The sequence below is a fragment of the Scatophagus argus genome, chromosome 10 (genome assembly GCF_020382885.2).
Source record: "Scatophagus argus isolate fScaArg1 chromosome 10, fScaArg1.pri, whole genome shotgun sequence".
In the NCBI taxonomy this organism is placed as follows: Eukaryota; Metazoa; Chordata; class Actinopteri; family Scatophagidae; genus Scatophagus; species Scatophagus argus.
In genome coordinates this window covers 18,736,623-18,761,502 of record NC_058502.1, presented here as the reverse complement: position 1 = coordinate 18,761,502, position 24,880 = coordinate 18,736,623, and the positions used below count along the sequence as shown (strand labels likewise).

The following is a 24,880-nucleotide window of genomic DNA, read 5'->3' as shown; positions in this document are numbered from 1 at the left end:
ACATTTCTGTATAGCCCACAGCTATATGCCCCCCTCCCATGTTCTGTTCTGGATATGGATCCAATGTAGCATCAATGACTACTTGCCTCAGGAGAGTTATAGTGCTTATTCCAGCAGACAGAGCTAGGAGATCACATGAATATCAGATCCCAGTGGAGCTGTAGCTTTGGCTGCTGTTTAAAGCCTAATCAATGAAAGAAACATGACCCATGTCTATCTGCTGTGTATAGGACAACAAAATGTTTCTGGGAACACTGCACACCAAGTATGATTCAGGGAAGAGATAATAGGTAGAAAAAAAAATATTTACACAGATACAGTAACACTTGCAAATGTTATACAGCACCGTTTGGCATATGATTAAATGACTACATTTAATACCTGGGCAAATTGTTGAGCAAAGCAGCAACAAAATGTAACAGCAGTTCCTTGGGTTTGAGCTTGCTGACTATGAAGATCTGACTGATTTAGCTGCAGGCACAGGCTACCTTCAATGTCCAAAGCCATTAGTGATTCCTGTACTACTAAAGCACTGCTCCAGGGTACCTATTTCCTTGCATTATACATTCCACCACAGCAAATCAAAGGCTTATTCTAATGCCTTTGCCGACCTTAGTATTCTAACTAAATAACACAGGTTTGGGGGCTTGTGGGCTTTTGATTGCCAGAGTGAAATGGAGAGAGATGGAACCATGCCACTTTTCTGGTACATTTTGAAGCAGAACAATTTATTATCAAGAACAAGAATATCAAACAAGAGAGAGGGAAAAAAGTTCAGTTTCACAAACTTGTTTTTTTTTTTGTTTGTTTGTTGTTTTTTTGTTTTGTTTTTTTGATCACTTAAACGCTTCCAGCACAGACAGAATGACTTATTAAGCTTGGAGATTCTTCCATTTAATGTTACACCTCTAGTTACAGTTTTTCATATCTTGTGGCCCTATTGTATGAATATAGAACAGCTCTGCTGAAACCAGAGATCACAACAGCAGTTATTAAGAGGGGTTTTAAAACATCAGTTCTGTAAAGTGCTTTACGCCCTCTTTTTGTCCTCATCACAGACAAAGAGTGACTGTCTTGAGTCCATTTTGTGATCCAGGTTCCTTATTGCCAATCGAAAGTGCGCCTCACCAGCCTGAAGAAGGTTCGGTTGTGTTCTTGTAGGTAGGAGCGGAGCTGCTGGAGGACAGTGCTATTGACAGCTGGGTGAGGACGTCCCTTAGACTCATGCAGACAGCGCTCTCGACCATCACTCCGAATACAGTAAAAGCCCTTGGTCTGGTTGAAGTAGAAGTTGGAGGAAACTATCCTTGGGGGCAAGTTGAGGAAGCGCTCCACCTTCTGAAGCTCTGGCAAGGGGTTGCGAATGAGAGCATCTCCATCCACAATGTGTATCTGCTCCAGGGGGAAGTGGCGCAGCCAGTTGCGCATGTGAATATCATACAGGCTTCTCTGAATGGCCTTGTACCGGATATTCAAAGCTCCATTGCGTACTAGCAGGTTCTCAATGGCTTGCACCGGCTTGTGGTTCTCCAGCCGGTTGAAGTACACCTGGGTATAGTCAGAAATAACACGCTCAGCTGGGTCTCGTAAGATCAGTAGCAACTTTATGGATGAGTTCATGGCGCAGATCCGTTCTGGTGCGAGAGCTGATGTGAAGTAACCTGGAGTTTTCTCCACTGTGATCTGGTGTGGGTAGGAGTAGGGCATCAACTCACGGTACCACTCAAAGCCCTTGGCATAGTTCTCATCCCAGTCAAAGAAGTGCACCTCGGTGGCAGCAGCAGCAACCTCAGGGTGTATGTCAAGCATCTCCAGCAGTGCTCTCGTACCCCCCTTACGTACCCCAATAATGATGCTGTGTGGGGCTCTTTTACTAGTCCCTGGGGGTGGAGATGAGGACATATCTCCAGAGACATTGGCTAGTAGTCCAGGATCAAGGTCTATGGGGTCCAGCGTTATGCCAAATCCTGCCTGGTCAAGCTCAGGTGGGGCAGCATATGTCTGGAGAACCAGAAGAAAGGCAGATGCCAGGAAACAAGCCATGGTGATGGGCTATAGAGTGGAGAATCGGCAAGAGACAGAAGTAAGAAAAGAAGAGTGATTTAGCTGTGGACAAGATCTGTCTTTCTGAGCTCAGCGGTAACAAGAGCAGTGGGAAATGCAGTCTTTCTCTGCCATTGAATTCGACCTGGAGGAGGAGGAGAAATCATCGGCAGTCCACAGCACATCTGCAGGGAAGGAGAAAGACAAAAAAAGAAGAAAAGGCTTTCACATTCCAGGCATAAAAAGCAGAATGAATGTCTGTATTATACTGAAATGACACTTTCCTCGTTCTCCTGAAAAAGCAATCCAGCCATAAATACAATCCATGTCTGTTATAAGTATATCATCTCAAAAGGATAATCTCAATTCATCTTTCATTGAGTCTCTTTTCATCTTCCCCTTTCCCATCTGCTTTCTCCTCTAACTCTATAAAGTCACTTTCAATTGATGCTGTAATTTCTGCAGCTGAAAAACATTGAGCCAGACAGCTTGTTAGAAAACGTGTCTGAGATATGCAAGTGTGGCTGATGGCAAGAAGGCTTTGTCTTCCTTTACCAGGTCAAAATCCACACTAGAATCAATACACTTAACATCTACCCTCAGGAGCATCGAAAACAAGACATTTGGAGACTTATAAAGACAAATTTATTGCAGGAAATCAGATGAGTTCTCACTTCTAGGTGACTTTGATTTCCTATACATGCCAAGAGATCAATACTAGGGCAGTGAAATTCAGTCAACACAAGGAGACGGATTTAGGGCATTAAATTAGACTTATAAAATTGCTGACAAGCTGCTCAAAACCATGGGAAAATTTGAGCTCTTCTTTTTTTAACTTTTAGAACAATATTCAATATTTTAATCTTTGCCTTGTTTTCTTGCCTCCACCCAATAGGCATTTGTCAAATAGTTTGCCTTCACTTAACCAATCAATAACCTATGTTAAAAATGTGCCTCTGTTTGTAGAAACAAGCCATGAGCTGAAATAGCAAAACAATTTTTGTAAAATGTCATGGTATTAATTTAAAAAGTCTTGGGAAGCTTTGCGAGGAAAACAAGCTGAGAGAGTTGTTGCTTACACTGTGCTAGTCAAAGCAACAGGGCCGGGCTAAGCAAACATGCAGCTTCAACAGCAAAGGTCATGGTAAGGTAACCTGAACAAACAAAGATATTCCCTGCCTGGGAACAGACTCTCAGACAGACAACTACACAGTACTATTCTGTGTTCACTGTTTATTACTCATTATTTATATTGAAGGCTAGAAGTAGGTGTCAGATCTTTTGAATACAATTTCACAACTGGTCTTCTTCTATTCAATTTGATGGCATTTTAGCACACAGGGGGTAATATTTCCTCCTCCCAGCAGGATGGAATTTACTGTATTTACACCTTGAAGTGTTCAAAACTATGAAATAAATTGGATATTCTGTGGCTGTTAACATGTTTAACACACTGAATATGAGAAAACAAATATATAAGATGTGTTCTGTTTAAAATAATATATTTTATCTAATCCTCAGAGCATTTCTAAGTTATATAATAACAATGTTATATAATAATACTATAAATAAATAATCTACTATTCTTAAAAAAAATAAAAAAGAAACTTTAAGAACTAGTTTTTGAGAAACTCTCATTAGAAATTGATATGAAAGTCCTTGAGTTACTTTACCATCTTTGGTTAGAAAGTGTCAGTAAATTATATTTGACTATCAGAGATTTTTGTGGCATGCATAAAAATAATTTTACTGAAATTTCTGTCCACTGTTTTTAATGACCAACTATTACATGTCTCTAGTTAAACAAGGCATGTTAGAAGTATTACAAGCAACATGCATAGCACATTTCTATGATGTCACCTGTGGCCTTACTCTCACCTTACAGAGTTTTTCAACCATATAAAGGCTACGACACATGCCCCCGCTTCACACTCCACTCTCTGGCTTGACTGTGGGACTGGGCCTGTGAGCTGAATGCAGGAGAGCCGACCTGCCCTACAGGGCCTGGGGTTGTGCAAGGAGGCACTTATGTGCTGTGACAGGCGCGCCTGCCTGTCAGCGTTTCCCTGGCAGAGAACTGCCAAGTCCAATGCTAACAGCCAGGCAGCCAGATGAGCTTTCTGTCTCATCCAATTCCCCCCACTCCTCTCACAGCACACCACCACCTGGAAGGAGCCATTGTTTCACATTTAGCTGGGCCTTATTGCTTTATTCAGCACTTGATGCATATCTTTCTAGCTTTTCATTCAACTCATGGCAGCCACACTATCTGGAAGACCCCCTTAACCAAGACTATTTCCACTGAACACTGAGGGACTAGTGGGACGCTACACAACACAGGTTGGCAGGGACAAACTGCGGCCTCATTGAGACTTGGGAGTAGAATATAGCATCTGTGCGGAGAGCACTAGTGCCTCACATCAAAATCTTAGCTTCGGTCGCTTATGGAGTTTACATGTTGAACGTCTGTGCAGGGATAGGTACACCTTTTTAATCCCTAACAGGTGTCAGGCAAGATGAAATTTATCTGTTGCGAAATGTGGATGCAACTGGTAATGCTATGGACATGGTTGGAAGCCAGCAATGCATTTTGTTTTCTTGCTGTTATTGTTTGTATGATCGCATTAAGCAGCAATAAACAAGAATACAAGTGCAGATGTGCTGATGTTGGTGCTGAAATTAAAGGTACAGTGTGAGGACATAGGACTTAGTGGTATCCAGTAGTTAGACTGCAGATTGCAACATAATGAACCCGGGGACTGTTAAAAATGTGATAAAAAGGCCATCTCCTGGAAGTGTTCGGTTTATCCACTGTGGATACATGGTGCAATATGGTGGACCCATTCCCTCTTCAGATTCAAAGAGCTCATTCTAAGCTAACAAATGCACATCTATTCTTTGTTTCATAATTCTGAAACTATAATTATGAATAAAAGATTCCATTTCTGCCTCAATTGTTGGTAGCACATGTTCATGTTAGAATAAAAAATAAGCTAATCACAGTGAAATATACAGATGTTTTTACAACTGGTTTCCAGAAAGAAAATGTGGAATCACTTAATCACTAATAAGAAGTAATTCCTCCTGAACTACAGTTTGTGTTTTATTCGATGTTTGAGTTCAACAACTGTGGTAATGATTTTGAGACAGGAAGTGAACGTGTCTTGACCAAGTCGCAAATTAAATTACTGGACAGTGAATTCTGGTTTGACTGCACTTTCATTGATTTAGGCCAGTGATGTGTTCAAGATGTCTCCCTGCCTTGTACACTGGGTCATGCTCCAGCCCCTCTTTGACCCCAATTATGAATAAGTGGGAATGAAAACTGAACTCAGTAGAAAGAAATTATATAACAAAATCATAACTAATCTGCATTCCCACTTGAACCCATAATGCAGAGCCTCCACACATGAGGGCTGCACTTGCCCACCATTATCGAAGCTTTAAAACTTGTCTGGTAAAAGTGCTACCTACACAGCCACAGCCAACAGATCTACACTAGTCATTAAACCCCACCAGGCTGAGAGGGGGGCTCCACAGGTTCTCAGTGCCACAGGAAACCAGGTTCTCACTAATTAACTCAAACAGCCCCTATACGTCTGCAGAACAAACTCTTATTTATATTCTGCAGGCCCCCTGCCATTAACTGCTTTTTTTTTTGTTTTGTTTTTTTTTTTTTTTTTAACAACCGCTTATTAGAGACATTAGTACAAATAATTATTACTGTAATAAAGCCTGATTACAAAGGGTGGCTTTGGTGCAATTAAAGTGATTGATTTCAAATGAAGAAGTTAAAAGTATTTATTATTGTTCCATTCATTTTTTTATGTTGTGGTCATGGAGAAATGCACTCACCTTCGCTCTGTTTTCTTCTACACTTTCCCCTTTGCTCCTTCTTCTTTTGCTCAGTCATTCTCTCCAACAGGCCCTCAAAAACCAGTACAATGCATTTCCCGCCCACACACATCCAACTGTAAGTCTGAGACTACTCCCACATACAGGATGGGTTTTAAATTATGGATGCATTTTGGTTCACAGCAGGATTCCTGGCTCAATTTCTTAATTTCTGTTACAACAACATAAGACTCTCTGTGAGAGCTGATCACAGAGGACAGAGCTGATCTTTTCTTCCCCTCTTAACTTCCTCACATTTCTGCTTCTACTTATAGTTATAAAAATGCTATTTACACGTTTCTGGGGCATGTGAGGTATAGTGCAGAGGAAAACCCATAAAATCTTTAGTATCTAGTTTTAAGCATCAGGAACACAAAGACAAAGACACAAAAGCTTTCATCAGCGTGCAAGGGATTATAAAGCAACACCTTGAGCACTGCTGAGTATTTCAATCCTCCCACAAAGGTAGCTTGGTCCTGATGTGAAATAATGAACGAGTGATCTCCATCTAACACATTACTGGTTTATAACAGCCACGTGAGTGTATAGGCTGGAGGTTGTGGTAGCTTGAGAACAAACAGATGCCACTTATAACCTTTAGGCTAGTCAGGAAAATGCAGCTGAGGAATGAATAATATTCTCCCCTCACTAGGAAGCTACATCAGAGGTGACTTTGTGTCCTGTTAGCAAGGCATTTAACCCTTAAGTGTCCCGTGGAGCTATTCAGTGGCCCATCCCAAAAACAAAGACCATGTGTTAGCATCTGCTAGTGTTAGACAGCTATTCAGAAAATATGAATGTGTCTTACTCTCCCCAAGGTAGTTTGTCAAACAGTAGTGCAGTAGATGTTATCTTCATTAAAAAGGTAGATCATAGTTAGACTGTATGATGTAGTTTGTGATGCTTTGGACTGTAGTGCATTATACAGGCTTGTTTCTGTTAGTTACTTCATTTTAGCTGGGTGTACCCAATAAACTTAAGTGTGAGCCACTGGAATCTGCATCACAGTAACATTCTCCTCTGGGGCCACCTGGTGGATATGTGTCTTTATATGATTTTCCTCTACTCAAAACTTTCACTTTAGCAAATGAAAAACTATTTTTCCATTGAAATAATTCTGGCATCGGTTTTTAATTAATGTATTTCATCAACATGTACCCAACATGATGGTGACTGCAAAAAGAAACTATGGTTCCAATTTTTTTTATTGGGGTGGGTGGGGGGGGGTGTCATGAGGTTCAGGAAGGTTGGGCAGGTTTCTTTACCTCCTCTCAGGTAGAGAGAGCTAGCATCATGTGGCTAACAGTTAGCGGGAGCCCCTGGATAGTTTGTTAGCTGAGCAGCATGATGCTTCCCCTGTTCTGATGTGATGTACTACAGTTGACAGTTGCACAATACTACAGTTCTACAATACTTTAGTAAAAAGCCTCACTTTGTTCTGCTTGGTCCGCTCTGGTTTAGTAACTGCAATACACCGTTAAGACAAGTCAGCGCTTCCTGTATCTGTCTCAGATTAAAAGCCCTCAATCTTTTCTCTGGATCAAAATCCTTCATTTTCTTAAGAATGTTTTTATTAACATCTGTGTAGTGGAAAACTTGTTAACTTGCAAGGCACCAGGCTCAAGTCTGTTTGACCTTATATCAAACTAATTTGAAGTAATCCCCCACATTCATCTTAGCTGTCACAACCCTCCTGTCATCCTTCTTGCTCATTACAGGACATGGCCTGGCCCATCACCAATCTCTAGTCATCCCTTCATACCTGAAACTCTAAATTTCATCACACTCTTTGGCTTAGTCTTCATTAATGTAATGTATTATATTTAGTAACGTTGGATTTGTTTTGTCCAAATCAATCGCAGCAAAGGAAATATTAATTGTCTGAAAGAATTTATTATGAATTGGACAAATAAAGAAAACAGACTTTCAGCCTTGAGTCTGAGAAGTCAGGGAAAAAAATGTGCTCCATAATTAGGACATGTGTTATCTAATATTGAAATATATGGTTCTATCTGACACCTCAGCAGCAGATCACGCAGTCACACTTAGGATGAAGACAACATTTCCTTGTCTCAAGAGGAAATTGCACTCCAGCTCTAATGGTAAGCAATATTTGCTCCCTATTTCGGGAGCACATGAGTAAGACAATGACCTAATCCACACCCACATTGGCAGAAGCATTCATTACAGACTTCAAGGGGAGGACATCTGTCATTTGCTTGTACACCCAAACACATGTGTCCCCAAGCACTAATTACAACGTTTTAACTGTGATATTCTATACAATGGGTTAAATCTTTACAGTACAGAATTCTTTTAAGCTGCAGAGTAGTTCAATGTGCACTGCAGTCCTTTCCAATTACCAGTCCTTCTGCCCACTGCCATCTGTGTACAAGTAGAACATGAGCCACCCAACTTGCTTCATAAACAAATGTATGTTTATGCTACACTGTTAAAATCTGCACAAAGATAAGTATCAACAAACAACATCTCACACTGTTGTACATGATACTGAGGGTCTTTATTGTTGGAGAGATTACAAGGGTCAAACAATGCTGCATCCAGCCACAAACTGTTATTTCTCCATGGCATCATCCTTCTAGTTACCAAGCCTAAACACACCATTGTTCAGCTGACGCAGGATTGCTGTAGCAATCTCTGTTGCCCCACTGCATAAGCTTGCCCAGGCTTCCTCCAGTTTAGCTCTGACATTTGTCAATGCTCTGAGATTTATTTCAAGCGTCAACTGACATTGTCTGGATTCCCAGGAGGCATTTTCACAGATAAAATAGGCTGACTTGCTCATCACCCTTGGATGAGTGGAGGCAACCAATCCCAGAGATGCTGACTCACTTCTGGGAAGTGTTCCGCGGTCGTTCCGATACAACAACCGACCATGAGAAGGAATTCAATCAGAGAGTGGCCTGATGATCCTCATTCAGCCTGCCACTTCTGATAAAGCACCTATGCTTTCTACAGCATCAAGATTTCCCCACTGCTATAGCCTCCTCATTACCGACACTACAAAGAAGCTAATTGTGCTCCACCAATTTAATACTACTATAATTCATATCATGCTTTTCCTGTCAAGCCCTTTCCTGAGTCTGATCTTCTCCGTGTTATATAATTGCTCTACAGTTCATCACAGAGGGAGTGCTCTGAAATGCAGACTTAATCAAAACAAATGCACCAACTTTGCTCTCTCTTCTCGGGTCTGAGCCTTTGGTAAGCTGATGCTGTTCTCCAGTCTCGCAGGCATCCTGCAAACTGCAATACACACATACATTATGGATGAATTACTTCATCAAATAAAAAGCAGGGCATCTTGTAATGAACTGTGAGGATACTCTCAATCTTTGATGAGGCCTATCTGATGAATAGTTTAATGAGAAAATCTATGGGAAGGCCTGCTGGGTGTTGACAAAGATATCACAGTTCTGATGAATTAAGCGTAGACAAATGCACAATGTTTAGAGAATTTTACGATCTTGTAGTGTTGTTTATTAAACACCATCAATCTCACAGCTCATAAACAGCATTAAATGATACATCGAGTGTAATCCCACCTCAGCTGAGTCTTGAGTTATGCACTGTTCAAGCGGTACTCCAGGGCAAAGCACAAAACACATATTAACTAAGGTATGTGTACTCCAGGGGTTTGGTGTTTTCTTTTAGGAGGTCAACTTAGACATGTTTATTTTCTAAAACTACAGCTGGTGTGTGCAGTTCTACATTAACTTGGAAAACCTTTCTCATTCTGGCACAACAGCATCATATTGGTAGGCACATGCCAATGATCTGCCAGTTTTTTCCCGCCATCACAAATATGTATTCAGCACTGCAGAACTTGAGGTTTAGTATTTGGACCTTCTGTGATGTGCTGTTGCCTGCCAAGCGCTGAAATGATTCAACGCCAGACTGCAGTTAGTGAGCTGATAATAATGCATTCAACTTAAAGCCGTTTCCCACAGGGGTGTCCTGTGTTTGCTCGCATCAGAGGTTGAAGCATTACACATTTAGATGTGTCAGTACCGGTTACGGTGCTCCCTGCTGCAGCAGCGGGATATCACCAGCACACATACAGTAAACAAACAAGAGGGAGCACGCTGCGTAGCCGCACAGTGAGCAGAAGGTGGTATCCATGAGCAGAAGCTGTAACAAAGCACCATATCTTATTAACAAACAAAAAAGGAGATCTGGTTGGAGAAAGTCAGCACTAACTGACCCCCAGTGTACACAACTTGAGTGTGACAGGATTAGCTTCATTTGTTTGTGCAGTACGTGTGAATGACAAATCAGTCAAGCATGACTGAGATATATGCAGATCAGAAGTGGGAAGAGTATCAGGCCGACACTGACGGCAAAACATTTCTGGAGCGTTATTCAGCCACAGCAAATGACCTTGAACTGGAACTTTCACAGTATCGAGCTACCTTATCTGCATAAGTAATTCAAGTTGTAGCTTTACATGCTGGTCATTGATTGTAACATGATCAGATGGATCGGACTGTGTGGGTTGAAGTGACTTAGTCGTTCATTAGTATGGAAGTTTGAACCTTGCAAAGCTATTCTTCTAAAGTGTGTTTTGCAGCAGACACATCCACAGCTTTTGATTAAGGAAATGTTCACAGTTCTTCAATATGCAGAATGGTCCATATGAACACTGGAACAGGCTTTGATTGCTCATTTCTCTTGTTTATAGTAAAAGATCCCTTATTAATGTGCTTTTAATGTAAATAATTGGAGACAAAATCCACAGTCCTTGTTTTGTGCAAAAATAGATTCAGACGTTCTTAAGTTAATAATGTGATGCTTCAGCAGTCTGAGACAAATCTTGCAAACTTAGTCACTGTTGAACAAAATTTCTGTTTCTGTTATTGTCCTTCCACAGAAGCCCAAGAGGAAAACACTAATATAGGACTAAAATAGGACCCTGATGAAAACCATGGCTTTTGTTCCTTCATTACTCACACTGGAAGCACATTAGGAAGGATCTATTTGTGTCCAGTATGAACAAGAGGAATATTTATTGCGGGACCTGTTTCAATTTTCATATGGGATCCTGACTAATTGTTTTTAGACAGATGGACAAAATATAAGATTCATATAAAGCTTTGCTTTTGAATTTGAAATATTCTAGCCTCTTGGATTGTAACACTACAAATAGGGATGCCTGCTATTAATAATTATTTTCTTTCTCAATCATTTGAATATTTGATGTCAGAAATTGTTTGGGAAAATACCCATCACAACCTCTGAGAGATTGTTTTGTCCAACTACTTGACCAAAAATCCCCAAAATATCAAGTTTAAAATAGGAAAACAGGACATCTTCACATTTGAGCAACCAGAGCTGGCAAACAGCTTTAATTTTTGCTTAATCAAACAACAGAAAATTATCAATCGATCATCAAAATTGTTTCCGTGTAATTTTCTCAAAACGACCATTGACTGAACACAGACTGTGCCCAGCACCACTTGCTGGAATGGTGAGCACAGTTTGTGACTGTGCACAGCGGCACCTTGGAGGCAAATAACATCAGATGCCTCTGTGCCCAACTTTGAGCAACATCCTTGTAATTTCCTACTTGCAGGGCAAACTAGATCGTGAGGGAAGTGTTTATCTATAATAACAATCTCCAGTTCCATTTCCCCGTGCCCAGTCTCTGCCTCTCTGGCAAAGAGTGCTTCAGAGGTCTGAGTGAGCAGAGATGGAGGAGGATGCAAACCATCCTAGCCTCACATGGCTGCCGTGTGCTCTATCATTACACTGTGTACAGTATTTGCCTTTGCATTGCTCCACACCACTGCCTATGTAACAGCGGACAGCTAGTCCGCCTTAGCTCAGAGCAAAATTACCTCTCTGCCTGACAAGTTGCCATTTAAATCCATGTCTGTCCAGATGCTTATAATATACTGAGTGACGGACAAAGAGCTTCATCACATGGTTTAACAACAACTCAACAACAGGCTCAATATCAGTATAACCCATGAGTTTATGGTGAACCACAATGCTTTAAATATGGATGCTTCAAAAAAACGGCAAACTTTAAAACGTGGATGCTTCATGCACATCTTCAGTTGACCTTTGACCTTTTGGATGCAAAATGTCAACACTTCATCATTTTATCCTACTAGACATTTGTTTGAACGTTGATCACAATTTGTGCGTGTCTTGTGTGTTTCTGCGATCACAGTGACCTTTGACCATCTAAATTTAATCAGTTCACATTTGAGTCCAAGAGGACGTTTGTGCCAAATTTGAAGAAATTCCCTCCAGGTGTTCCTGAGACATTGCGTTCACAAGAATGGATGGACGGACAGACAGACAACCTGAAACCATAATCCCTCTGGCCACAGCTGTGGGCATGGAGCCATAATGAAAACTTTTGTGCCAGCTGGGCTTTACATCTGCTTCTAAGCCGAGTTCCCACTACCAGTGAGGCTCTGTTTACAGACATTTTCAAGGAAGGCTAACCACAAGTATTGGCACTCTCTGTTACTTTATACTTTCCCTTCTTGTTCTCTCTGGTGAACAAAACACTGGCAGCGGTTTCAATGCAATCATACCGTACACTTCTTGTGTTCAGCCTGCATAGCGAGTTGGGATTTGCCATCAGTTTAAATCACTAGAGCATGCACAAACTGAGATGAGGTGTGGTTAAAAAAAACTCTCGGGCTTTAACTGAATTTAATGCACATGAAAAGGAAAACAGAGTTGTTAGGTGGGATGCATGGGAAGAATTCAGGCTCATTTAAGTAGCTGGAAAGACTTGTCTGCGAATTAACAACAAAAGCCGAGCATGTGCAGTTCTGGGCATGTGACAGAATCAGGTTAAGAAGATAGAGGGAATAAAACATCATGTCATTTCAGCAGAATGACTTTCACAACAGAACAGAGCTTTGTCTCTGCTGGTGTGATGTTTAACCCACAAGCTAATGTTTGAGCTTTGGTAAAGTTAATGAGTGTGCAGTAAAATTTTATATTTCTCAAAAAAAGAAAAGGAAAAAAAGAACACGAGCATTCTGTATTGTATCCTTAAAAACATCACAGTGGTGCATACTGAAATGCAGGGTAAAGATTAACCAACTTCAAGTACAAGGCAACTCTTATCAGAAGTACATAACAACTTATAGTATGAAGACTTCTCACTGTCAATTTCATCTGTGCCATCTTGTTGCGCCATTCTTCATGAATAAGTCATCAGTCACCCACTATTCCCCTTTGGCTCATTGCTCGTTCTGCCGCCTCCATGGCCCTGTAAAACCAACTGAAGTGTTTATGGGAGATAAGAGGCAAAGGAGGTCGAAGGCCCAATAACTCCTTTTATCACCCCACATTCTGCGGCAAGGGCTATTTTATGGGTGAATTTGCTGAAGACGAATTCTTAATTAGAGAAGTTTGTGGGCCCAGCATCAGAAGCCTAATGGGGGAATAAAAAGCATCACAGAAAGGGCATCTGCAGGATTGCTTGCTGGCCTGCTTTGTTACTATGTCTACCAGTGAGATGAGAACATCCCTGGTTTGTTCTCAATGCAATATCAATGAGCAAGGCCTTTAAAAATGGGCTTGTGAGGCTTGTTTGGTTAGGTGTGAATGCTGTGTTTGTCCAGACATCCCTGACTCTTTTCGAAATTAGTTCAGGTTATTGATTTTCTTGGGGGCTTATCTTTATTAAAGGAGTCTACCTTGTCAATAGAATTACTGCCTCAGCCATTAAGGTGAGCTGATTCTATTTCCCATTATTGTAAATTCCTGCCCCAGAGACTTGAATGGCTTAGGTTAATAAGAAATGCAATGTTTTGTCTTGAGCTTATCTTATTATACCACATGTTTGACAAAAATAATGCCAATCTTTACTTTACTTCTTATAATTATACTAACCAATAGGACCCAACTACTTCACTTTAACAACAAAAGGTCCCAAAAGCTGGACACCTTAAAAAAATGTCTTGTTCTGGTATCGGGAAGTGTCACCTTTGACTAATATCAACAGGGTGAGATAGAAGGGAACTGGCTCATATTTTAATTAGCCAACTTTGCCGGTATGTTTCACCAGACCAGCCCTGATAATGACTAGGATACTGTGTTCCCAGTCGCCTGCATATTAACTGAGAAGAAAAGAAGAAAATTAATTACTCATTTTCCCAGACTGGGGAGAGGGATCTCATCATTGATTGCATAATTTTAAAACTCCATAATTATCTCAACTCCATGGCAACAATGAGGAAAGGGTAGATACACAGGGGTTACATTTTTTCCTACAGACTTCTCAAAGCTGAAGCGGGTCGGGACTCAAAACACTTAACCTCAGTGAGAAAAGTGCTTTGTTGAGGACCCTCTCCACTTAAGTGGTACAGTTTCTGAGATTAGCCCAAAATGTTTCACAACTAAATTTAGTAAACAATACAACATTAGTCAAGAAGTGTGATGCAATCCTCCCCCGTCCTCACTCATCAGTCCCTGCTGTAAAGCCTAGATTAACCATCTTTCACTTCATTTAGATGAAGGATTGTTTTGGGGTTTGCCTGATTATATCTTTCTCGAGCGCACACCACGCTTATATTGGTATTTAAAAAAGATTAGCTTTAAATTGATGATTAACCTTTGTAATCTTGTGTGCATATTGAAAATGGCTTGCTTGTCTTCACCACAGCCACACAACAAAGAAGCGGCATTATCGTTCAGGGAAAATTGAGGATCGGAAAGCAAATGAGGCAGTGTTATCTGCCTGGTGCTTGGCTGGATAATGAAGACGAATCCTCAGACCAGAGAGCCATCTCATAATGAATCCGAACAGATGAATTCTTTTAGCGTTCTTAGAGCGCATCTTTTAATAAAACTTCATTGTGACCCTGACAAGCAATTTCAGCCTTTATCTTGCAAAGAAACAGAATTTACTTGTGGGAATGAGTGGTTGCCATTGTTTAGATGGCTGTATTAGGGAGTAATCAGACATAAAATGAGTCATTTCTCCATATTTAACTCCAACTGTGGAGGTAATGGTTTAATTTGCTGGGCAATGAGTTTTCCCATGTGTCGTGCTCTGTGCATTTAATCACGGGCCAGTGCAACTGCATCTGTTGCTCTGGAACTCATCAGTGCACAACTGTATAAATACAATTCAAAGTACCTCTCTAGTGACTTTACGCATTGGAAGAAAGAAAATCAAACATACTTCTCAGGATATCACTGTTTCGGAGAACTAGGTATGAAAAACAATTGATTTTCTGCATTGACAAAAACACAGCAATAAGTCTCCAATTGTATGACACCTGTTACACTCTCAACCACAGGAACAGCAGCTGAGACTGGTGAAGATGGCCTTTACTGTGTACAAATAATTAAAAAAAATGAATTACGTGGGAGCTTTTATTGTAGTTCAGAGCACTAAAGCACTAAGTTATCTATTTCTCATTATTCTACAGAATGTCAGAAAATAGCACAAACAGTTAGAATAATACAATCTGCTGAATCTATCTCTGTGGTTCCCTCAACTTTATCTCAGTCTAAGTCCTTCTGGCTTCTGATTGGTTAGGTCAGTCACATGTTAGAACAAGGAAGTGTTGCTCTAAATCTGATGAACTGTATTCCAAAACACACATTGTACACAGTGTGTCCTAGCAGTATGGCATAGTATGTCAAATGGTCACTGACAGGTGACGGGGTATTCAAATAAGTGCTGGATATCCATACATAATGATGGAGACCAGAAAATAGTCAAGTTTGAGAAGGTAGATTCAGTGAACTTCTGAATTTTTTTTTTCTAGAAAATGAAATAAACAGCTACTCAAGTATTAAAATAATCACTGATTCATTTCTGGAAATCAAGTATTCAATAAATTAACTACTTGTCTCAGTTCTAGATATATTTGATATGAGAATACTGAAGCTCTTACACACATTTCCTTTCAAAGTTATTACCCAGAAAACCTGAACTCACTTTCACGGCTATCACAGACACTGGCCAAAACCACGCTGTCTGTATGCATACGTACAGTGATGAAATGAAGATGGTATATTATTCTTTGAAACCTTTGGAAGCTGACATCAAATGCCATATCTAATCCCTACTGTGCTCCAGACCTCTGGAGCAGATCACAGCCTACACCTTGTAATCCTATTGCAGTTTATTAAGGGGATATGATGTAAAGAGGAAGATGTGTGATGAAAACTCATTCTGAAGGTGAGGGCCAAAACCTGTGATTTTTTTTTTTTTGTTGGGCTGAGCCATCCCTCAGTTATCCTGTTAACTGGGACAGTTCTTATTGCACACTCGCTCTCGAAACAAGCAGAAAGGTCTTTGTAAATATAAAGACATTAAGTTAAAACTTTCCTCCCAAATACTCTTTGTTCACACGTTTTCAAACCTCTGTAGAGACTCAGTGTGCATGTGTATAGTATGATAAATACTACAGAATGGAAATTTGGACAAATCTGCTTATCTACTCCCTGCGTGATACTCAAATAAGAACAAATATGTAGCAAAGCCCCAAAAAGCATTTCCAGTAATTGAATATGCACACACGCATAAATATGTTTGGGATCCATAATGTGAAATATTTACCTGACACTGAATGAACACCAGTAAGTAGGTTAATCTACAGTGATACATGATCATTGGAACACAGATTTGAACAAACTGCAGTGCAAATATATCAACCTCTTTTACTTCAAGATTTTGTAACAACAGAGGAGGAAAAAAAAACCTTTCTAAATACAAACCATTTCCTTATCATCTTAGGTTGTGTGTTATTTACTGTCATTTGTCTAAATCCCATTTATAAAATAATGTGTCTTTTTTGGCTTGTTTGCCTCACTGATAAAAAACTAAGAGCAAACATGAAAATATTCATCATTATCCTCTTACACCCAAATTATTACTGCTTGTAATTATTAACTGGTCAAACAATAAACACTTAACAATAAACATGCTGAACATCTGCTACACACATACTGTAGATTAGTGGAAACAACAAATGATATAATTACAGATTGGAACGAGTAAACAAATATGTTATCAACGGAAATGGAAAAAAAAATTAGAACTGAAATGGATAAATCAAAAGGAAGCTAATCTGAACGCCTCTAATATCTGAGGGAGCTTCGCTTCGTGGCAGCATTAACAGATCCATGCTGATTATGTCTTTATATGCCCAGATCATCACTACACATCATAAACACTTCAGTAGCTAATACAGAACAGACTACCAAAACCATAATGAGTGAAAACAAACAAACAAAATTATCAGTCTTTAAAAATCTGTGCCATTGGATCTGATTGAATATATAAGCCAGGTCTCTATTTTTGAATTTCACACTGAGACACTCCTGGACCCTGTAATATAATCTTACAAAACAGACCAGTTCGAGCTAGTTGTTCGGCTATAGTCAATTACATTATTAACAGGGCTGCAAATTTTGACTATTTATTATGACTACAAAAAAAAACACACTCCAGAAGCTGGAAACAGAGAATGTTTGTTCCAATTGAATAAACGATGAACAGACTGGCATCATATTATCTCTGTGTTGGTGTGGGGGTGCAGGGCTAAGCTCCTCCTCCACACACACACACACACACGGTCATGTCAATGAAGTCATGTCAATGAAGGGTCATTGTCACTAATGATAATAATAATAATAATAATATACCACATATAATGTAATAACAACTAACATAACAGTTCTTATGATCAATCTATCGGTTTCTTTTTAGATTAACCATTCGGTCTCTGAAATAATGTGGAAAATGTTTTTTTCCTGAAGCCCATGATGAGCATTTCAAATTTTCTCCAACTAATAATCCAAACTCCCCAGATATCCAATTTACCATAATATATGACAATGACCATTAAAACAGTGAAGATGGCACTAGTATTTGCTTGGAATGTTATTTGAATACTGCTGATTGTGGTTGCTGATTAATTTTGTACTCATTGCCAGAAATGAAAGATTGACTTTTGACACTTCTGACACAACTTCTTTTTACTTCTACACATACCTGAATGTAAAGGATATGACAAATATTATAAGCACTTTTAAATATAATGCATTCCCATACAGACACATAGTAAGTACTGACAGTACTGACGGTGATCAAAGGGTTCAGTGAATTCAGGGTCAATCTTCACAACCGACGGTGTTTTTGACAGGATTTTAGTTTAATTTCTGTTCACTGTTTGTATACCTTTGGATATGTGATGAATCACTTTATGAAAAGTGAAATTAGTGCTAAGACAAGGAAAAGGGGGACTCTATAATTCATCCTTTCTATTCTCTTCATTCATCTCTTCATTAAGGTGACCCCGGGCGATAAGCAACAACGCCCTCATTGTGAAAGGATGCATCAGTGTTTATGTGAAATGTGAGGCTACCAATCACGTCAAAGAACGGTTCATTTTGCATTTTGTAAATACAAATCCTTGCAGGGCATGAAATCCTTGCTTTTAAGAGTTGTTGTCACGTTGACTGTCTTCAGATAAGTTTTTCATACACACGTACATCAGTAACAACACTAACAGCGCTTTGTCTTCAGGCTAAGAGGGAGAAAATCTGAGGCAGAGGAACAGCATATTTTAAAGTTCAATTTCAGGTTTCAGATAAGAGGTATTCCCCTTGGAGATGGGAAGAAGAGAGGTGCTCGTCTGGGCATTCGACTTTCTGGAAATCAAGATGTACAGTCTCATTCAGCACCATGGACAGCTCCCCGTGCAGCCTCAGGAGATGGCCGCTAAAGCCTCCGTCAGAGAGCATGACTGGGACATCATTAACACCGGTCAGATAGCGTTTTCTGGACAGTGCTCTGTGCCAAGCCTTTATCCATGTGTGTCAGTCTTTGTTATATACTTAATGTTAACAGTATCTACCTGAAGACTCCCTGATGGACCTCTTGGTAATCAGTTTTCAATAGCTTACTCTATTGTCTTTAACAAGGACTAAAAATTTTTATCTTAAGGTCATTATTTTCATCTCCTGTGTGCTTAATTTGGAAATCAAAGCAGAGTTTGTCTGTGTTGCCTTTGTTAGGTATCTGACCTTCCCACAATAAACCTAAATCAATGTCCCTAAAGATCAAATTTCATATTTAGACAAGCCCAGATCTTCGCCTTTAGAACAAATGTCAAACGTTGCTTCTGGTGGTGGCAAGATCACGAGCCTGGAGGACAAACCAATGCTTGACATTTTGTTCTCATAAGAATTCATCTGCTCCTTTAAAATTACAACCAGTGGTGTGTAAAGAAAAGAGAAAGCAGACAAAAGAGAAAAATTGCTACGGCTACCTTGCAAATTAAAGCTGAATTAACACTGTCCTACCGGTTGACTGACAAACACTTGATCTGTTTTTAATGAGGATTCAGTAGTTGATCTGAAATATGCAAAACAGTCATCACTCGCCTTAAAAGGATGTCCCTCTTCATCTTTGATAATCTTAAAATCTCCACATTAATGGGAAAGAAGCCTTGTTCCAGTGAAGTTAAACTGTTACTTAATTATTCTGCTCTCAGGCAACCAGACTGATGAGGAACATATTTCACAAATAGAAACCAGTCGAAATCTCATATCTCTATTTGTTCGTTCTCCCTTCCTCTGCCTCACAAAACACCCACACAAAGTAAATGGATACATATGGCAGAGCGGAGATATCTGAATCAAAATGAATCTCACTTCACATGACGGGGTCATGATCTCTCTGAAGTGACAGACCATTAATCCGACAAATATGACAAGACATGGGTGTGATATAAAATAAAATAAGATTGTATGACATGCAATCTCCAATAATGAGGGATGTGGCTGACATGTGCCTACTCAGCTGAAGCAGAGAACAAAGGTAATCAACAAATAACTTAGCTCGTCATCAAGTGGAATGATGAATCTACTTCATAACACTTGGTGAAGATGGCGGCGTCAGCCGTTCTTGAACATTTTGATGAAAAAGTGGCCCGTGAAATCTGTTCACTCATAGATGTCACCGCCATCCGCTGTCTCCTCTTTCACCCACTCTGACCCTGTCCTATTGTTTTGTAACGGCAGTAAATAAAGCGAGAAAAGGCCAGTTGTCTCATTCTGTCATTAGATACTGCATGCCTTTAATAAGGTTTTCCCAAAGGCTTAGTTCAAACTCTGAAGCTTTTGATGATGAGGATAGTGTTCCCAAGTGTCTGGCACCGACAGATTCGATGCTGCTTCTTAATACTATGCTGTTGGCACACATGGTAGGTATCAACCCCTGAGATATGGCGTATGGACCAAGGTGGCTTTTTGCACCAAGGATCGCTGCCTGCCGCACACTCATGAATTATGGAATTCGGCACAAATATGCAAATCTGGGCATTAGCCTAGTTATGCCCCTGTACTGTAAGTTACAGTGACTTATCTATTATGTATGAACCAAGGATTGGAGTGAAGAGGTCCTGGCAGCTAGCTTCATGGCCCTCTCTCAGTTGCACACTTTCACATCATGAAAGAACAGGAATAGCAGGGGAAGTAGCTCCAAAACTCGAGCTTTCTGCCTCTCCGCATCTCCGAAGACTTTGGAGAATTAGAGCTTGCTTCCTCGCTCAATTGCCAAGCTACTTAAAATAACAATGGCATCCACAGGATTTGGAGGCCTGGAAGATACGTAGGGGAATAAGCATGAAGTTGTTGCTAATCCTCTAATTTCCCCCCTCAAGGCTGATGTGAAATGCTAGTCTGATCTGTAATCAGTCCACGGGGGAGGCAGACAGGGGATCCAGCCAACTCTACAGGCACAACACAAAAATTAGCCTCTGTATGACATTACCATCACAATGCTGGATGAGTGATTGTACTCGGGTAACCTAATCATGGTGGTGTAAATATCCAAAATCATGAAGCCAGCAGAAGTGAGAATCTGCCGGGCCAGACAGCTCACTTTTGAAATCATACACATTCTGCTCAGCAACATAATGAATCAGTCCTGCAGCCCTGAGATGAACACAGCGATCATTAACTCGGATCAAAGTCAATCATCAAGCACATGACAGCTGACAACTTGTATTTAACAGGGTGCCTGGGAAATAATGATACCTGCTCCTTGTGAACCCAGTCGCTATGATAACAGGAGGAAGCCACACTGTTCCACATTCAGCAGTCCTGGTTGGTGTAACGAGAATCCACTCTTTCCTCTCTAATTGTACAGGTCTGGCTGGAACAACAGGAACCCTGCCAGGACAAAAACCCTTTTTTTTAACAGCCAGAAAGCACTAAATATGCATTCATTCCTTTATTCCGAAATTTTACTTTGAAATGTGGGCGCTGCTTCCACTTCCTTCACTTTCTGTGTATCCTGCTATGGGTTTCTGCCATCATTAGTGGTGGAGAAGTGACTGCTACACGGTCCACGCATCACTACGGCTCGATTATTTCTCTGTATTTCAAGATGTTGCACTGTCCAGTCGATGTTACGTGTATTAATTGTCTGGCTGTAATGCCCACCCCCATCTAAAATCACCCTCCGCCAAACCAAAACTGAACCTTGGGGAAACACAGAAACCTTGAATAAAGTTGAACTGAAAATCCTATCACTTTTTGTTTCAAGAAATATCAGCTATAATAATTATGCAACAAAAAAAGAAGACAAAGTATATTTTGGACATGGAAAAAGACTGCTGAGTCACAGCAGGTCCAGACAACTCTGTGGTCAGTGTTAGTCTCACACTATACAAAATTTTGTCTAGCTAGCATTAGCTGTCTTTCAGTTGTGCTGACGGCCAATGGCCACACTGTGAAACCTCATGGTAACAACAGAGTCTGTATGTTACTCTTTGGCTAATAACAACAGTCCCCAGCTGGTTGACTGCGAGTGTGTCTGTTGGAATTATACCAATATTACAAACTATTTGTCGAAACAGCCCCCGCACATTGCATCAATAAAATTACAACAGTGTCAGGCAGTACCAACTGACTGGAGAGCACAAATTGTTGGAAAAAAAAAGTGAAAAAGGAAAAGAAAAAAAAACTTACATTTCTTTTGATAGCTAATCACAATTTTGACCAAAATGAAGCACACAAGTCCAAACAAACACCAATTCTAATTCTAATTTCTCACAAAAATGGATTTTAATTTCTGTTACACTTTATTAGCCTAAACAAATTAAGACCTTGAGATAGCATCAAGTACATTTTATAGCACAATACTCTGGTTCTGTCATAAAAGCTCTCTTATCTCCTGAGGGAGAATCAACCAACCCACCAACCACAGAAAAGAAAATCTGCAGAATTCATTTGCATGTTTAACAAATATCCTTGCATGCTTCAGCTAATAGTTTTCATCCATTAATTCACCAAACATAACCTCATCAAATATTAATTCCATTTTCTTGTTATTTTTTAATGCTCTTGATTAGAAAAACTTGAGAAAAGGAGAAAGCACTTTTGTTGTTCTTCCACCCCCTTTGCTCATGTTGATCCAAATGGATGAACCCCATCAAGCAAAACATAATAACAGGAAACCGTACACGAGAAGCAGTTCCCCCCCGCAACCTCCTCCTCCATACGCCATCGTTCCCTCATGAAACTCTCCTGACATTATGGTGTGAAGTCCACTGAGTCTGTTTATTTGTCCAGTCATACATCACTGAGACACCTTGACTTTTCTTCGGGGATTTAGAAATCATAACACCTCCCTGGACTGCCATCGTCTTTACAGCCGGAGTCATAAACACTTACAGTCAGGAAAATCCCACAGACCATCCAGCCCTGCCGCCTTTCATCTAACTTCACCGTTATTCACACATTTGTTTCCAGGACAAGAAAAAGCAAACAAAATATCTGTCCCAGTTTAGCTACAGATAAACAGTCGCCCCATTCACGTTGATTAGTCGGGTATGAAAATAATGAGGACGACCCCTTTTTCATTTTGACCTTTTGCCCTTTGTTGTCAGTGGGTATCCCACTTTTCTGACCAATTTAATTTCTCACTACATGAACAGCATTTTACTTATGATTTCTTCGCATTCACTGGTTTTCCATTTATTATCAACACGTCAACCCTTTTGGATAAAAATGCATTATTTTAACATATAACACAGACCTTTAATTTTTTGGATTTTTTGATATCTTGTGTATCCCGAATGAAAAAGTGATTTACTCAAGCCTCTTGAGCACTAATTAAAAAACATGCATAAAGCGCCTCACAGTGAAGTGTGCAGCCTACAATCACACAGTTATTGTGAGAGCATGAACTGGCTGTTGCTGAAAAACTGTCTGTTTCATTTGAATTTCATCAGAGAACTTATTCCAGTCAAACAGCATCGTATGCCTTTGAGAAATCCTGCAGCTAGGAGCTCACGTAAGCCAACACCCACATGCTCATAATTAAAGGTAAATTGCACACTCTGTGGCAATTTGCATCCTCTGACGTTAAGACATGGCTGCTGGAATTTCAGGAGGTAGGTCTGACACCAGATACAGCAGATGTGATGCTGCTACATTTAACACGAACAGGAAAGTGGCAGCGAGCCTGCCCTTTGACTTAACATTAACATACAGTGGGAGACTTTTGAGTGTGTTCAGCAATAAAGGCTGAACTTGTTTGAATTGTCTGCTTGAACTTGCATGTCATTTCAATTTATTTTAAATACACTAATTTAATACATTTCAGCCCAAAAAACTTTTAATGAATTAAAAGTGTTAATGTGAAGTTGATTTTACGGCATAGCCCATAGGATCTACAGTTGATTGTTCCCACGGGAGCTTATAAAGCTAATTTATTGGGTATAGCATTTTAATTAGTTTGATCAATACTCTATTACTGAGGATTTAAATGTGAACTGCAGGGAAAAGACAAGGCACACATTTCACATGAATGAAAAACCATGTTACAAAATGTCTGATATTCAGCTTGTTGAAAGGCAACACTGGATTTATTGTAGTTTAAAATTTTATAAATTAATCGGCCGTGAATTCAAAAGCATAAAACACCCTTTTTTTAGACGCTGGGTATTCAAGTGTTGCATAAAAGCATGAGTGTGAGCCGCTGTGCCGTCCAGGAGCGGTGCATTTCACACAGACATACAGAAAGTGGAGGGAGTCTTTCAGAGAAAATGTGGTTACCTCGCACGGGGTGCTCGGTGAGGGTCTCAGCGCGCCTCTCGGGTTTGGGTTGATCTCAGGAGCAGAGGAGGATGAAGATGCTGCTGAACCACGGAGCGCACTTCTGCGCACTGCCGGTCCGCACAGAAGAAAAGCGTCCGTCTCTCTTCCCGGCCGCTCTCATCACTGATTCATCTGAAAGCAGACACCGGCGGGATCGGAGTCCTCGTTTATTCAAAGTGGGAAAACTCGACTCCGGTCTCTGGCTCACGCAGACGAGCCTGTGTGTAGAAGAAGCGCGGGCAGAGTTATGTGCCCGAGCCGCTGCTTTGCGTAGCAGACTGGAGGGAGCGGGGAGGAGCCGTCTGCCGTCAGATGATCAGGGCAAGGTGCTCTCCTCACCGACACCCTGCGTTCCCCAGCCTTAGCAGAGCTGCAGTTTCGACTTTAACATAAGAATCCCCATCTATTCTGCTGGCACTGACTTATGGTTAGCTTATGCTTGTGTTTTAGTGCCTAAAAGTGTATATGCGGCCAGGTGATGATTAATATGATGTCAGCTTAATGCAAAAACTACTGGATGGAAATTCAATAATTTCATCAAACCAAACCCAAGCAGAAGAAAACCTTTCTCTTGGAAGTTTAAAGCTAGCATATGATGTTCATGTCCACATCTAGCAGACATAATAGCTATGTTTTCTGTCATGAACTATTTGATAAGCAGAGCAGGGAGCACGAGAACGGGGCACAACTGTTATTGCTAACAAATGAGGTAGCCGAGCTGAGTCCAGTCCAGTCCAGTCTAAGTCCAGTCACCCATTTGTTAAATGATAGAACAAGTCAAATGGCCAAATCTGTGTATAGTTTTTCTCCTAGCATTTCT

The 24,880-nt window shown here is 40.3% G+C and overlaps 1 protein-coding gene across 3 annotated transcripts; it reads right to left on the bottom strand.

The window, feature by feature from the left end:
* Window positions 1-707: 707 nt before the first annotated feature.
* On the bottom strand, window positions 708-24,422 carry hs3st1l1 (heparan sulfate (glucosamine) 3-O-sulfotransferase 1-like1). Of its 3 annotated transcripts, XM_046402830.1 has the most exons (3): window positions 24,019-24,422; window positions 20,992-21,126; window positions 708-2,228 (listed from the first exon to the last, which is right to left on the bottom strand). In XM_046402830.1, the coding sequence occupies exon 3, from the start codon at window positions 2,041-2,043 to the stop codon at window positions 1,102-1,104; it is 942 nt and encodes a 313-aa protein (XP_046258786.1). In that variant the 5' UTR covers window positions 2,044-2,228; window positions 20,992-21,126; window positions 24,019-24,422; the 3' UTR covers window positions 708-1,101. The 3 variants fall into 3 exon arrangements, with proteins under 3 accessions (XP_046258786.1, XP_046258787.1, XP_046258788.1); XM_046402831.1 differs by lacking the exon at window positions 20,992-21,126; XM_046402832.1 differs by lacking the exons at window positions 20,992-21,126; window positions 24,019-24,422 and adding an exon at window positions 5,899-5,999.
* Between the last annotated feature and the right edge of the window lie 458 nt (window positions 24,423-24,880).

What these genes read in the sequence shown, in the direction of transcription:
- hs3st1l1 (XM_046402830.1), bottom strand. Translation starts at nt 2,043, where the DNA reads ATGGCTTGTTTCCTGGCATCTGCCTTTCTTCTGGTTCTCCAGACATAT.